The 16,245-nt window shown below is 40.8% G+C and overlaps 1 protein-coding gene across 3 annotated transcripts in view; it reads left to right on the top strand.

Annotated features, from left to right (window-relative positions):
- srpk2 (SRSF protein kinase 2) overlaps positions 1 to 16,245 on the top strand; it is a 62,993-nt gene that overhangs the window by 26,461 nt on the left and 20,287 nt on the right. For all 3 annotated transcript variants that reach the window (XR_014699346.1, XR_014699347.1, XM_084556014.1), the window contains one exon: positions 14,765 to 14,916. Coding sequence is in view for 1 of the 3 variants with exons in the window: in XM_084556014.1 (XP_084412140.1) it covers positions 14,765 to 14,916 (152 nt within the window). In the remaining 2 variants the exon portion in view is untranslated. The remainder of the gene's footprint in view (positions 1 to 14,764; positions 14,917 to 16,245) is intronic.

Here is a 16,245-nt window from a genome sequence, read left to right as displayed (position 1 = left end):
GATTGGGTGGGGTTTACTGAGCTCTGGACCCATTGAAGACTTCCAGCATGCCAACTCTACATGCTCCTCTCATACCCAGGCTTTAAGTTTGACAGCAGTGATTAAGTAGTAACAGAGAAGTGTGAGGCTGGGGTTCGAAAGTATTTTATCCAGTCCAAATACTGCATCAGTAGCTGGTTTTCCAGTATCAGTCCATCGGTTAGCGCCTGTTGCCCCAGTTTTTCTGGTGTGTCCCGCACTGCAGGCTCTAGTCGGAGCCCTGTCGCTTCAACATGTTGAATCGGCGGCAGATCGAGTCGGTGAGAGAGATCACTCTGACTGGCTGATGAGTAGAGAGCCAGTGCATGAGAAGGAAAACGGAAGTGACAAAACTCAACAAAATTACAAAGTTCGAAGGGCATACAAAGCTTTTCTCATTTTACACCTTGGTCTAATCTGAATATTCAAAAATCTGCATATTTTCACACTCATTGTGATAACATACACATACGTATTTTTATGATCATCTAGAATGAATAAACTGTAAAGCAACCAGGGCCAGCTCTGTACAATGGCTTGTAGTTCTTCCTAGCTTTCTAGCTTCCCACCATCTTCCTGTTTCCCAGTCTTTCGCATACGTGCAGAACTTATGTGCCAGCAGGCTGTAGGCCTTGTGTTCAACTGCAACTTTTTGGCTCAGACCCAGGCAACTTAAGGTGACACACATTGAACAGGTAGAAACTCTGGCAGGTTACAGTCCACAACACGATGGGAGGACATTAACCAACAAACTAAAGTTCCACAATTAGCATCAACTAGCTACAGCTAATATAAACTAAGCTAGAATTGACAGTCTGCAATGAAAGCTAAATGAAACTTAATGTGTTTTGCAGAGACCAAGTCCTTAAGTGGAGCTGGTTCCTCTAGTACTGTGAGTGATCCTATTGGTTTTGGCACACATCTCTGGGCTTGGTGTGGCAAACCTGATGTGGGTGGAATACTCCGTTATCTGGAGTCTGGAAACATATACTAGTGAATTGCCTGTGAAGGTTCTCAGTCATCCTAGCCTGAAACAAAGGCGATTGGACTTTCTTTAAGACATTTTACTCTCTGGTCCAAGTAGCTGACATGACTAGAGGCCTACCATTTGGGATCAAAACAAATTCCTCCAGTTTGTCTGGTCATTAACAACAGACCTCTAGTCGTGAGTTTCAGTTTGGCACCACCCACCAGTCATTTAGAACTGAAGAAGCTACTTTTTTTGGATAATAGTGAGTTGTTAAGCAGGACTCATGTACTTACATTAAATGTGGATAAAGTCACATGGTATCAATACCGTACTAGAACTGAAATCAAATATGTGATTGACAGAAAATTAACAAAAATCTGTTTTGATAATCAAAGCAGAAATGCAATCTATAACATCTGAATATCTCTGAGTTTTACACTCAATCAACATGATTCATTTCAGAATTTAAACATAGTTCGTAATTTTTGAATCTAATCTGAAGGACAACACAAACAGATCATTCTTTTTCATTAGACTTTTTCCACCAGTCCATAACAATGTTAAAGTCCCCGGCCCCGGATTTACCCTGTCCTAGGAGCAATATATAAAGCTATGACTCCTGACACACTGGTATGTTAATGAGCTGACATTTAACTCTTATTATAAAGTATTTCTGGGCACACCGTTGTCTAGAAGCTTAACACTACTTCACTGTGTATTTTGGTTTGTTTTAATGAATGCAGATGGACAAGTGCTAGTGGGTTGTGGGTGTTGCATGTCTGATCTGTATGCGGCATGTTGCGCGTGTCTGTTTGTGTTCTTGTGTTTATTAAATAGATGCAACAGAGCCTGTGTTCTAGTACCTTTGTGTGCATCACTGCGTATATGCTGTATATACACACTGAATGGGCATTGGTATGGAGACTCAGGAGGCGTGTGTCACAGCCTCATGTGACTTCTGCTGGAATTCAAGGCTGGGTTCATCTTCTCCGTCCACTGATGTGTCGGTGAGTCTACGGCCCGGAGCGGGAGCTGTGTTCTCTGGTGGTCCATTCTGCCCTCTGTCCTGTCCTATGGAATTAAGCTCGAGTCTGGCAACTAACAAGAGATGGGGTCTGGCTTTGTGTGTGCTCCGCTTGCGCCACAGGGCCCTCCGAAACAGGTAGAGATGAGATAAGATAGAAAAGGGAGTGACAAGCCTAATAGGCAAGCTTCAAGCCTGTGTGTGAGTTCTCATTTTCAGGTGGCACAACAAAGTTCCAGGTTTGCAGTGTGTAATTTAATCAGGTTGCCCCATGGAGATCCAAACTCTGCACAGGTTGAAAGAATGAGCAACAGAGGGTGGCAAAGGTCGGTTGGATTGACAGGATTAATAGGCTAAATAATGTTTTTTATCTGTGGATTGGCACCAGTGCGGTGGAGATTTTGTTTTGGCATGACCGTTTTTTAGTTGGAAGTCTAAAAATACAGTGCGTTGTTTTTGTTTGTTCTCAAAGCACAGATGGGAAAATGCACTGGCAAACAGATTGTGAGCTGTGCAGCGGTAGCAGACTGACGGAAATAATAAGAGAGAGAAGATCATTCATCTGTAACTGGCAGAGTTTGTATTCATGCAGTGTTAAAGTTAAGAACAGTCGCACTTGGTTGGTAAAATATTTTTAATCATTTTTAAAGTTTCAACACCTGGCTTAATATTCATTTTTGGACTATAGGCTGAACCAAACATTTGAAGAAGTTGTCTTGGACACAATGAATATTGCAAAAGTATTTTTTAGATAAATCATCAAATAGATAAAAAATTAAATAAAAGGTAGATTAATTTATAATAAGTACAGATTTGAAGTTAATCCATTTATAATGACATATTAGAATGTGAAAAGGAAACAGGTTATACAAGATTACGTCTGTAAAAGCTTTATAGTTGTTGCATTCACCCTAAAATAGTTTTGTTGCACATTATACAGATTTGCGCTTTTGTTCCAGAGGGATATAAACATTATTTTAGAAAACCTCTCTTCCAAAATGTAGATGGTTTTCAGCGTCCGCCCCTGCTCAGCTTTGTGTTTGGTGGTTTTAATCTAGTGAAATCATGATTGTATTTGCGTTCCTGGAACTGATTAACTTTCATTTCATTTCATGAGCTGAGGATATGTCATCCCAGAGAGAGTGTGATGATCTCTGCTATTTGTGAAACATCCTTTTGATGTTCATGTGTGAATATCATCAAGACAGAACACCACAATTTCTCAGATAAGCTATTTTAATCAAACCATCATAAAGAAGAGTAATCCAATCCAGAGATCTCCAGTCTCTGGATTTTTTTCCATACACTGGAATATCTGTCCGCACTGAACCTTAAAATAAGACAAACAAAATGACCCCTCTTTTAATGCCCTTCTAAGGCAAACCTACACGTATGGATCTGTTATTAAAGGCGACATCCTCTTTGATTGGCAGTCATTAATAGAAACTGTTTCGAGCTGGCTTCTGAAAACTCATAACGTTGTGTTACTTTTCAGGATTATTGTTAATTAGCTCATGACGGGGCCCTTTGCTATCGATGAAATCCCCATGGGAGTGGGTGTGGAGGCTGTGGAATCATAGACAATATCAAGTTGAGTCATTTGTTAATGCCGAGGATTTAAATCCTAATGCCTGAATAATTTCTGTCTTCTTTATGATTTTCTTTTTCCACCCACATGAAATTACTGTATAACCAAAACTGTGTACTGCTTCTAAACTGAACTGGAGGAACTTATGGTGATATAGTACTAACTGTTGTAGATTAATTATTAAAAATGTTGGAAGGATTTAGTTTTGGTTGGTTGGAGGTGGCTGATGAATATGCTTATGTTACATAATGATACACTGAACATGGCACAGTGTCTCTGTGCCTGTACTGTGTGCCTACAGAGTGCCTATATTAACAATTTACATACATGCAGGCGGCTTCTTGTGATTCCCTCACTTGCTGTGGGCGGATGTATCTTCCACAGTAAGAGGCTTTGTAGCTGGCTGACGTCAAAGGAATGTATAAATACAGAATGCAGTGAATGAGTGCACTATAGAGAGAGGAGTGCTCAGCGTAACGTGTAAGTGCACTGCACAGTCAAGGGTAAAAAAGATACCCAGGAGCTCTGTATGTAAGATACCGTATGTGGATGAATGTTTGTATAGTGACTAACCACGGCTTTTAGTACAACATGGAAAAGAAAACACACATGGACACAAAAGTGTAGGATTATAAATGCTATTGTCTCGGCGCCTGTATGAATTTTGGATGTTGGTCTTTGTATTTAGGAAGTATACAGTTAATTTCATGCAAACCATGTCACTTCACGTGGAATGTTTTGTGTACACAAGCACACAAACTCTATACAACCCCACCAGCAATGTAGAGCGGTGTTCCTGTTTTCCAATGCAAATTTTATTCTCAGTCAAAGCGTTTTCCATGCAGTCACAGATACACGCCTCACTGCTGCAGGTTTAGTTTAGTGCACTAACATCACTGTATTGGTGCATGCTATTGGGCTTTTGTATGGATTTCTCTCATTGGCGTTTGTTGGCGCTCGCCTTTGTGCGTGTTTGGATTTGTGTGTGTTTACGTGTGGAGAATGCATCCATATCTAACGTAGAACTCAGTCGATGTAATACAGTGTGTGGTCTTGTATCCATCGGCTGCCTGTGGGGAATTTTTGCAGCAGTCAATTCAGTCTTCTATAAATTGCTGTGACTTGAACCCCGTGGCGCAAAACTGAGTTTCCAGTGTTTATTTATAGGATGCTCCAGTGTTTAGATTAAACATGGAGAGCTACACAAAACGGCAGTCCCTTCATGGCTGTTGTAACCAAATATGGCTGAAGTTATAGCCACTTAGCTGGTGCTTTTACTCAGTGTGACCTACAGTACAATAAGTGAGCATGTAGAAGCAACAGGATGCGTGGCTGTTAATGAAATCATATTTATTTCTGTAAAATGCATAGATTCATTAAACTGGGTTGCGTGGTTTTGACATTTTACCAGTGTGTTTATTAGGCTACTTTATTGATTCATGTTGAGAAAATGTAATCATTGCAGCAGCAACTCTGGGAAGAATGGGTGGATGCAAACAGGAAGCACAGATCTCAACGAAAAGTTTATAATTAAAACAATTAACAAATAACCTAATTAAAAAATATATATATTTTACTGCGTGAATAAACAACATTTATATTTGCTAATCTAATAATGCTAACATTCAATTGATATATGCTCTGAGAAATTTGTGAAATCTCTATTTCCTACTTAATAGTGAAGCGTAGAATCCTTCTGAAGATATTCACTGAAGAAGGAACTTAAATGAATGAACTAGTCAGGTTATCTTTCGTAACACAACTGCTAGTTTAACACGTTTTCTCTGCATGAGACTACATAAGAACGCTACTAGCATAACCCAGCAAACCTGAATCTCTGACAGAACTGGCTACTTTCACAACAGAAAAGCCTGTTTATGTTGCATTCGTTGCCAGAAGATCAGTGCTTAATAGGATGAGTCCTTTTTTTAAATGCTCTGTGCCTGATGGGCTAGCTGCCTTGTGTCTTTTGGTATGTTCACTTGGAACCTGGAAGTTGGATTTTCCAAGTTCCCGTTAAGAAAATCCGCTGGAGTTCCCCCACAATTCGGATTTCTGACTCAGAAAATCAGGCGAACTCTACAACCCCAACCTCTAAATCGAAGGTGGCTGCTCCACACATCAACAGTAGTAAAAGCTGAATTATAACACTTCTGTGTATTTGTGTGTCATTAAATCAGCTACATGTGAACATGTAGCTCCGGTTCCTGTATTCTCAAAATACAATGTAAAGCTTACAATGGTTAACCTGGCCAGATGGTATACTGGTTTTCCATCTTGTACTGGAATGTGTTCGAACCAGATGTGACGGCATTCACAGATCCAACGTCTGACTTCTCAGCATAAGTGTTTTTGATGTAAAGTCTTAGCAGGTGGAAATCCCTCTGAAGCCAAAATAGAATAAGGCCGTATCTACTTGCAGATTGAATACACCTCACTGTCTGTGTAGCTGATGGTGAAACAGGACCGTGCAATGCCAGATTGTGCAGCTAGAGACTGTGATGTGGGGGCAGTGCAGCCGGTGACGTCAGGCTGCATCCTGAAAATAGCGGTGCAATCTAAGTTCTGCACACAGACAGATCCTCCGGAGGAGAGGAGAGAATGAGTCAGCTGTCTTGCCGACATGGGCCAAGATGCAGAAAGTGAAAGATGAACGATGAATCAATCAGAGGTAGACACGCCGCCATTGGAATGGATAAGCAGAGCTGAAGGACACCCGCGGTCTGAAAACCCACGCCTTAACATTGAGAGTGGAGGACGATGCTCTTGTTGCTAAGGAATACCTGTTACCTTGGTGATAATGAGATATAGTTAAGGATGAGTCATCAAGTTTGAACTGGAGAGTGGTCAGCTGTTGTGATGTGTTAGCAGTGATCTGTGACGCTGTCGATAACAAGCAGGGCACATTGCTGATGTCAAGTCTCAGGAGGCATGCAGAAGAATTAAATAGACCAAGAAACTGAGGAGGAAAACACAGTTAATATTTATCTTGACTTTAGTAAGCATTGTTACAGTAAGTAAGTTTAAAATGAAACTACAGAAAAGATATGGAGTCCTTTACGTGAGTAAAAGTACAAAAAAGTAATTGTATTATCCAGAGTGGTCTCATAGGATTGCAGTTATAGAGGCTTTAGGTGATTTTAAATAGCAGAATAATGTGTAACAATTATATAAATAAGATATTGGTTATTGTTTGTACTGATAATCTGTGAAATAACAAATGACCAGAAGCTTAAAAGTTAAACGTACATCATACCTCACTGGTTAAATTGGAAATATATGGAAATACTCAAGTATCTCAAAATTGTACTTAAGTACACTACGGGGGCGGCTGTGGCTCAGTAGGTAGAGCGGGTTGTCCACAAACCAGAGGGTTAGCGGTTCGATCCCCGGAACGTGCCACATGCCGAAGTGTCCTTGAGCAAGACACTGAACCCCCAGTTGCTCCCAGTGCGTGGCACTGGTGTGTGAATGTGTGTATGCTTGTGTGAGCGAATGGGTAGATGTGTCTGAGACTGTAAAGCGCTTTGAGTGCCAATAGGTAGAAAAGCGCTATATAAAAGCAAGGCCATTTACCATTTACTACTTGAGTACAAATGTTTAATATGACTGCAATTATTTTTGAATTTATGCTGAGGCAGGAAATCTCAATATGCATGAACAACAATCAGGAAAAACTGTAAAATGTGTAGCGACAACATTTATAAGGCTGGGTAGGAAGATGAATTGAGAAACACAGATACCATTGTTGGATAAACACAACGAATACAAACCCTTAGCTCGGATACAGAATCTGTGCCGACGACTAAGACGGCCCCTCAAACCTTTTCTCACAACAACAGGTTACACTAATTATTTCCTAATGGCGACAGAATCTCCAGAGCTCAAAGCGATGACTCAACAGACTGGACGATCGAAACATTTTCTGCAGTGGCCAGGTCTAAAGCTCGCGGCTGTGGTTAGAGCTTTTTAGTGAATATTTTTACATAAAGCGTCTTACTTGTGTGCCGTTCTTTTATAAGGTTTGCCAAAAACGTCTCCTCCTCAGTAGAGACGATCTCACCAGGTTTGTTGAGCTGGAACTTTGATCCACGTCAGCTCACGAAGATGGAGGAGAGGTAGAGCAGAAAGGAGCTACACTGTAGTTGTGCTGTAACTTAGATTTTGCGATATGGGAGTGTTTGTTTTGACCAAAGACAGAGTGTCTTGTCAGTTCAGGTGGCTGCAATTACTGCAACATGAGTTTTTTTTTCTGCTCAAGCTGGAATCTAACCGTCATATATTATCACTGACTGAGGTTGGAAAAGTGGAGCGTATTCTCACGTCTCCAGATGCTAACAAAGCTGTATATAAGCGGATAAATCTACTAAATGGCTCTTCACCTTGGTAACTGGTTAGAGCCTTAATTCGTCTCTTAGGGTAGAACATAGAAAATATTTTTTGAGTGCGAGTAGAAAATAGTGGTAGTTACATTAAATGAGGCCACAGATAGAGCTCCAGCCATGCAACACTGAACATACATTTGTGCATATAAGTATTTTTTCCCAAATGACACACAATCCTCAAATAAACAATTTCATTTAATCTGTCATCAGTCCATTGAAGAGAAGAGATTAAGTGTTTGCTTAACAGCTAAACAAAATACCCAAGTAGTGCATTCCTTCGCCACCCTTCTTCAATTATCAGATTTAGAGGATCAGAAATGTTACATTTCCCCCTTGGAGTCCTTTTTCTGAAGGTTGCCGAGCTCTGATTAAACATTTCTGTTGCTTTAAATTTGGTAGCGTTGAAGCCTAGCGTTTTTTTGAACAGATTCAGTAACATCAGTGTCACTGACTCATAAGGCTGCTATTTACTCTATAATTTACAGTTTTGGGTAGGCAGAAGTAGAAATGTCTTTCAAATCGCTCTCCAGCGAGAAAAGAAGACTTGTATTTTCAAATTCAACCAATGGTTTCATATCCCAGGGGTTGTGCTTTTTGGCCTTTCTGACTGAATCTGGGAATCGGTCTAAAGGAGGTAAATGTGTATCAAGTTTGTGATACATTATAATAACAACACAGTACATACACACACAGGATATACAGCACATAGATGTAGAAAAAGATGACTAAATGTTCACTGTGACTAAACATTCAAGCCCGTTTCAATCCCTGCAAATTGATTTTTAGAACATTGAAACGTTGCACATTTAAAGTCCCCCTCTGCTCACAAAGGTTTGGACATCGTTGCTTAAGATCAGACTTTAATGTAGGCTGTATCTCATTCAAGACTAGAATCCAGTTCAGGCCCAGTATGCGGCAGACCCATTAGCAATCTCTCACGTCTTCTCATGCTGATAGTGCCTCACAGCAGTTTTTAACTGCACATGCTGTAACTCACGGCAGCTGCTCCTTCCTTCCTGTTCCATTACTCCCTACAATTTATCAAACCGATCCTCAGTAACAACAATAATTGTTGTCTAGTTTTGTAGACATGTTTTTTGCTGAAAGTGAATATCTGTAAGGGCTAAGCTCAGTGACAACACACATTACGTTTCTTATGAAAGTCGACTCATATTTGACAGATAAAAGTTAGTAATGTGAAGCTGTAGCAGTGGGTAATGTTCAGTTTACGTTAGCAGACATCTGGACTCTTGCCTATTGACAATTTAGCGTTCTGCAAACATTTCTCGACATCTGATTTTCCCAGGAATGTCACCACACCCCAGTTTGTCTGAACTGAAATATATAAATATTGAACAGAAATTTGTTTAAATGAAAAAATGACCACTAGACTCTCTGATACGAACAGGTACATAATAAGCTAACATCAGTGCTGGCCTGGTTGTCTTACTCCAGTGATGTTGCCATTCACAGACCCACAAACTGGAACTTAATAACCAGACTTTTTGTCTGATAGTGAAGCCAGGTAATTGTCATGCAGACAGTGGACTCTTTCAGATGTGGACAAAGTGCTCTGTTTATATCAAAATGTTTGTTTACAGGGTAAATCTAGAAATGGTTTTACCTCTACATTGGTATATTTTCAGTGCTGCCCTGTCAAGCCGGCAATTTAGAACAACAAATCTGTTCAGACACATTTAAAGAGGAATGAGGAATTTACTGGCAGGAAAAAGTGTTTTATGATTGGATAAGAATCCAGTCTTTAGCACCATCTCAGTTTCTTTCAGCAACAACACGTGGACTTGCTCAAATGAAATCATTTTCTTCTTCAGTATTCTCCACATCCCTCAGCGCAGCATTGCATTTTCACTCTAGTCACGAGGAGCCTGTGCACTGGTTCAAGAAAGATGGACAGTAGACAGTAGCATGAAGACCAACCTTACTTGGGCCAAAACAAACTTTGAGCTAATCACGTCATTCTGTATATGACCAGTAGTTGATATTATCAGTAAAGAATGTCAGATCCATAATGCATGAAAAGAAATTTAACACCAGGACTGCAAATGCCGTAGCGGGGCGTGAGAGTGGAAAGACTGAGGCTGAAAACTGGTAGCGTGTGTTCACATTTGTGCACAAACACTTGGGTGAGGGCGTAAAGAAGCAGTCTGGACATGTCTGCACTCGTAACAAGATGTTGTGGGATGGAAGGCACGTTCTGCAGTTATTTACCTCCACACTACAGAGTTATAAAAGGCTGGAAGAGTCCTGCCTCAACCTGCGCTCCACAGTCAGATGTACTAGAACAGCAATACCATCACAAAACAGTGTCTTAGCACTGGAGTGGGTTATTGAGAAAAAAACACCATTAAAATAGGTATTCAAAACACTATTGCATGAGTGCAGTAATCCCGATGAGGAGTCAGGAGAACAAGCACACATTGAGCCTCTACATAAACACAAAAATACTAGTACCATACACTCACAGCATTCCTTATTGTTCCTAGTTGCTTCTCTGCCATTGCACTGAGGGAATGCAATTTCACACACATACCCACAAACACATCCCTGTCACAGTGATTATCGAGATGAGTGTTTATCCCACCCTCATAATCAGCTCCTCCATTACAAAGCTAGGTTCATTTTGTCCAACCTGTCACCATCTTACGCGTGCATTGTATGCCCGCAATGGTGACAGTGGTCTGCTGTCAAAGTTATGGTCGTAAACCTTTATAGTACTATGGTAAGCAAATGCACAAATTTTTTAAGGGGCCAGGCTCAGGAATGAAAAGACTTTATATCATATAGCATTTTTTAACGATTTAAACAGATTAAAATAATAAAAATATTCAAGTGATATCAGATTTGAAAGCTAAAAGCACAAACTATGGATTTGTTTTTATTTCCATGTCATGCTGAGCATTGGTCTTTGTGATTACAAGATGCTGACAGATAAAAATGTAACTCCATTAATCTTGTAACATATAAAAAAAAACATCTGTTGAAGCATTAGGTGTACTTCCTTATATCTTCAAAACATATTTTTATCAGAAACTTTCTTTAATAACAGTATTTGTTTATTAATTGCATTTTTTTTTTTTTAAATGACGGATATTGAATGAAAATCTGAATAAACCCAGAATAACATTTTAAGAACAGAACCGATGGTGTAAAAGCTGCTGTTTCTAAGTGGAGAAGAGTCAGTGGATGAGGAGCAAATTGGTTCTTCTGGTGTTTCAATTAGTGCTAATTAGTGGAGTAAATTGATTAGTGCACCTTTAAGCAGTGGGGGGAAATAATCACAGCTGATTGGTTGGCATGGAGCCCTGCACAGTATTGGATCTCATGAACACGTTCTTAGTCACAGAATACACCAATCGTGGGGGTTTGGTTTTAAAGAAATTTGATTCAAAAATAGCAGTTGTAAAGAAGAGTGAAAAATGTCTGGTTTCTGCAGAGCATACTAAGCAAAAACACGGTCTTATGACTGCTCTTGAAAAGCACAAAGAATGAACGACTGAACGAAAAGATGAAACATACTCAGTGAGTTCATGAATGAGAAGAATGCCGTGTATGTGTGTGTTTGAAGGTAATGACCTGAGTTCAGCGCTGTGTCTTAGTGCTGGGGGATGAGCTTGTTGACAGCCTGCTGTTTGTTAATGCTGCTGCTTTCCACTTGCTCAGCAATAATCATCTCTCCACCTGTTTTTCAGACTCATTGAAGGAGTACGATGCATGCGATAGATTTTTATTCTTTCTCTGGGCAGCCTCCTTCTCTGTGTGTTACCTCTGTTTAGCCTCTGTTTGTGTCTCCATTTTGTTCTGACCGGTCTTGTCAGCCTCCTTCTCTCTTTCTGTTTTTCTATCTCTGCTTGTGTTTGTCTGCTTCTTTCTTCCCTCTCTTTATACTGTCCTTGTCTCCAGTTTCAGTATTTCCCTGCATAATGTGTTTATCTCTCTGTCTACCTCTTGCTGTTTATCTTTTTTTCAGGCTTCTCTCTGGCTTCTGTTTCTTTCTTAAGTCTCCCTCTGCCTTGTTTCTCTTCACCCATCTCCCCTCTTTCTGTCACTTTTCACCTTGCTTTTTATTCTGCCGCCGTCTCTCCTCTGCCCGTCTTTCAGACAGTGGCGTCTGTGCTGTCTTAATGTTTTTACTGCTCGGCTCGGGTCCAGAAAGTTATGGTGGGGCTAAGTGTTCGTACAGCCAACGGCAAGATGAGCCGTATAAAAGCGCCGAGCTTATAGATGTGATGTATGACACCCTACGTGACTGCTTTGGTAAAGAAGCAGCACCCTACTGCAAGGACACAGCCCTCGAATGCGTGTGTGAGTTGTAAAATTGCAATGAAATCTCAATGCCAAGTTAGCATAGCTGCCGTCTTTAGCTGCTGCATCGTGTGCGTGTGTGTGTTTGTGCGTGTGCTGGCCTTGCCGCCACGTTAACGCTTTGAGTCCTGGATCCCCACCATCACCACCACCACCACCGCCCGCCCCACCCCCGCCTCGCTCTACAGTTGCCATGGCAACGCACCAAGAGGCTCCATCATGTGTCTGCGCCTGTGACCGCGATTTTATAACAGCTCACAAGCTCTGGCTTTGTGTGTGTGTGTGTATATGTTTTTCTTTTTTTCCCCTCCTAATTTAGCCGGCCCTGCAAGGAGACATTGAGTACAAAGTGTTTGTTGACCTCTTTTAGCCTTTGCTTTGTTGTCTGATTCAGTCTCGCGGAGACACAATTGAATCACAGTTTCTGTTTTCTTAAGGTGAAGTTTCGACTGAGGCACGTTGAGGAAATGTTAGATCGATTGAAGATGTGAACATTCATGTGAAACAATGTGAAAGGGAAAAACCGAGCTGCTCCTCTATGCTTTATAGAGCTCGGTAGTTTCAGCTGTTTGTTTGGCTTTCTCTCATTTCTAATGTTTTGGCTCGCTGTCACTGCTTCATAGCGTTGTTTTGGTCGTAGCAAGCAGCAGATTTCAGTGGGAAAGCTCTAAAAACACACTGTGCACTACCTGCCCAGCACCAAACACCAAAGTGGAGCATTTAGCAGCTAAAGGGCCAGATATTTCCCTCAGGAGCTCTTGGAGACCAAAAACACAGAGTGAATATTGGACTTGCATTCATTAGGTGGCCAGAAACACGACTCCTAACAAACGATAATTTAGCTCTGTAACAGCTTGGAAATAAGCAACTCTTGGGTTTTCTCAGGCTCACCTTAGTAATGGACTGGGAGCTAATGAGACCGCAATAGACCACGTGCATAAAATGTGGTCTGTCTGAAGAGCCATGTGATGGTTTGCAAAGACTTCAGACAAGCAGCAAAGTGGTAGCTTGGCTAAAATAGGAAAGGTTACAAGCATGTTCCCAAAGTCTCCACAAATAGCCATGTGTGCCGCCGCCGCGTCCTCAAGCAAAACCCTGAGCCCCCTGCCTGATCAATCATTGTACGTCGCCCCGGATAAGAGTGCCAGCTAAATGCTCAGATTGTAGCCAGGCCAGGACAGGGAGCCAGCCTGTGCTCTGCAGCCTATTTAGTGTTTTTCCTCTCATGGGCTCAGCTCTGTTTCAGACAATGGAAGCAAAGTGGAACAAGGCTGGTGACAGAAAGCACTGGAAATAGACTGCGAAAAGCAAACTTTGTGGTCGTTTTACATACAGTAGTAATAGATTTCTCCAGGACTGAAAATAGCTTTTTTTTTCTGGCTGATTTTGGATGGTGAACATTTTCTGCTGATTCATGTCTGAGGTGTTGGGTGGGTGTGGATTGGCTCAACCTGACTGTCTTTGAGCTGCAAAAATAATTTCTGTCCATTTCCCAACCGCAGTTATGTTCTAAGTCTTAAATCAATAGTAGACTTCATGATAAATCTATTTAATTGCATTGCAAGCATATCAATTTTATTGAATGTATTAAACTATCTTTAAAAGCACAATATTTCAGTCAAGTCTTTTCAGTTTTATTTTGAAAACTTCAAAGTTAGACCGTCATTTAAAGATAATATTGTAGCGTTAGCGTTTATAATTTATTTAGCATCAGCTACGTCTCGTTACATGAACACAGCTTCTCGTTTTGTTGCTCTGTTGTCAGTCCAGAGTTTATCATTTTAAAACAAACTATACAATTGTATATTGTATTTAGCAAATGAAAGCCACAGTGTCTGGGTTGTCAGAGTAATAAGATCCCTGTTTGGACATTTATTTATTTTTTTTCGTTTCAAAAATGAATGGGTGTTTTAAACTACGCGTTTCCCCCTTAATTAGTAATACTAAAGGTATTTATTTAAGCATGTTCTGTGGTCTTCTACTGACGGAGAATGCTTTGATATATATATCATTTTATTGGCAAGCTGTTATTCGTTTTACATTCCCCGTCCTTGATCCCAAGCTCAGTTGATTAAATATGAGATTTGTTCAGCAACACTGACTACTGGTGGTTCTGCCAGCTGCAGTTCTTTTTCTTTTACTTATTTCAAACTATGACACACGGTACTTCACTTACTGAGCTTATTTCTTCTTGCAGGAAAGACCTGTCTGACACAGTGTGTTCCGAACAGTGAATGTAAAAGCTTTTATGAACTCGGCCCTGATGCCAGTCACCGACGCACATTTCAAGAGCCGACATTTGTACTATATATGAGAATGTCATAAGTTATTATTTTGGTATTAGTCATCGGCACTTAAAGCTCAGTCTTTGGTTGCACTTTATGTGAGTCACGGCTAGAAGCACCAAAAAAACTGTGAAGAAAATCCTAACTTTTGGCCCACTGTTGTGTTCTCAGGCCTGAGACCCAGCAGAAAGCCCCGGTGAGTGCCCCTCCTCCCCCGCCGCCCCCTCCACCTCCCCCTGAGCCGGCAGGGCCCCCGGAGCCGGAGGAGGAGATCCTGGGCTCCGACGATGAGGAGCAGGAGGATCCCGCGGACTACTGCAAAGGTCAGAACGCGCACAAACAGACACACTCACGCATACATACTGCAGACATCTGTCCCAGCCTGTTACTTCCACTCTCTACATATGTCGTACAGAGCTCGACAGTGGCTGCCCTGTCCCACACTGTCTCTTCTCCATGTCTGTGTCTGTGTTTGCTCTTCCTCCTTCGTTCCTCCTTCGGTCCCGATAGGATTGGCAGCAGTATATGCATAGCCATGTGTGTCTCACAAGTGTTTCAAGGTTGTTTGGTTGCAATAGTCTGGTTTCCTGCAGTGACTCGCCATTATAAAGGCATTTATACGACTTTCAGTGCATTCATTACAGCACGGCCACATTTCAAAAGGATGCACTGTTCTGTAAATACAGAAGAAGCTTTCATAGATGCTGGAAAAAGTAGTAAAGCATGTTTAAATTTTTATGCCGCTGCAATCAGTAATGTATTTTGATCATGTGCCAAAGAGAAGCTTTTTTTCTGATGGCTTTGTGTCGGAAAACACTTCATTTGGATCCCGTTTTGGATGAAGCACAGCCAGATCGCACTTGAGTAAGATGAAAAACCAAAAGAAAAGAGAAAGATCACATCTCTCTTCTGTATTTTGACTACTTTTAAGGGTTTTCTCTCTTAACATGTCACAAACTTTAAAACACTCTGTTCTGCACTTTGAAATCTTTTTAGGGTAAGTGCATATATAGTATATTAATCCTAATATAATGATTAACAGTAGCAGTCTTTGTAGTTTACTACAGCAAACTTTCTCAAGTTAACTATGACAAATGCAGAGTTAAGTGATTATTTTTTTTTCCCCTTGTTTTTTTCCCTGTACTGATCTGTATTCACTCAGGCTGCAAAACAGCTGTTGCAGCTGTAGTGTCACGATCAAATGATTCACACAGAAAGAATCATGAGGCTTTGTGCTTTGAGCAGTGTTCACTGGATGCCCAGTGAATGATGAAAAAACTGCACAATGAAGGCCTGTACAAATATTTGCTTCAGTATGTGAAACTTTCACGGCTCATTGATCGATTAATCTGCAGGTCATTTTTATGATCAATGTGTCATTATATCTCCAAATCCAAGGTGACAACCAGATGTCTTATTTTGTTTGAAGAACAGTCCAAAAGATGGAATATATTTGGTTTTCTATCATATAAGATAAAGAAATCATCATGTTTGAGAAGCTGGAGCCAGCAAATATTTGGCATTTGTACTTGAATGACTTGATTTGGACTTTTGAAGGATTTATTGATTATAGGTAGCGGCAACTTACACTCAGTCACCAGGTTATCAGCGACACCTAACTAAATGAATGCTATAAAACAGCCCTGCAGTAA

Source organism: Chelon labrosus (assembly GCF_963514085.1).
Source record: "Chelon labrosus genome assembly, chromosome: 11".
NCBI lineage: Eukaryota > Metazoa > Chordata > Actinopteri > Mugiliformes > Mugilidae > Chelon > Chelon labrosus.
This window is presented reverse-complemented; position numbering and strand designations above follow the sequence as displayed.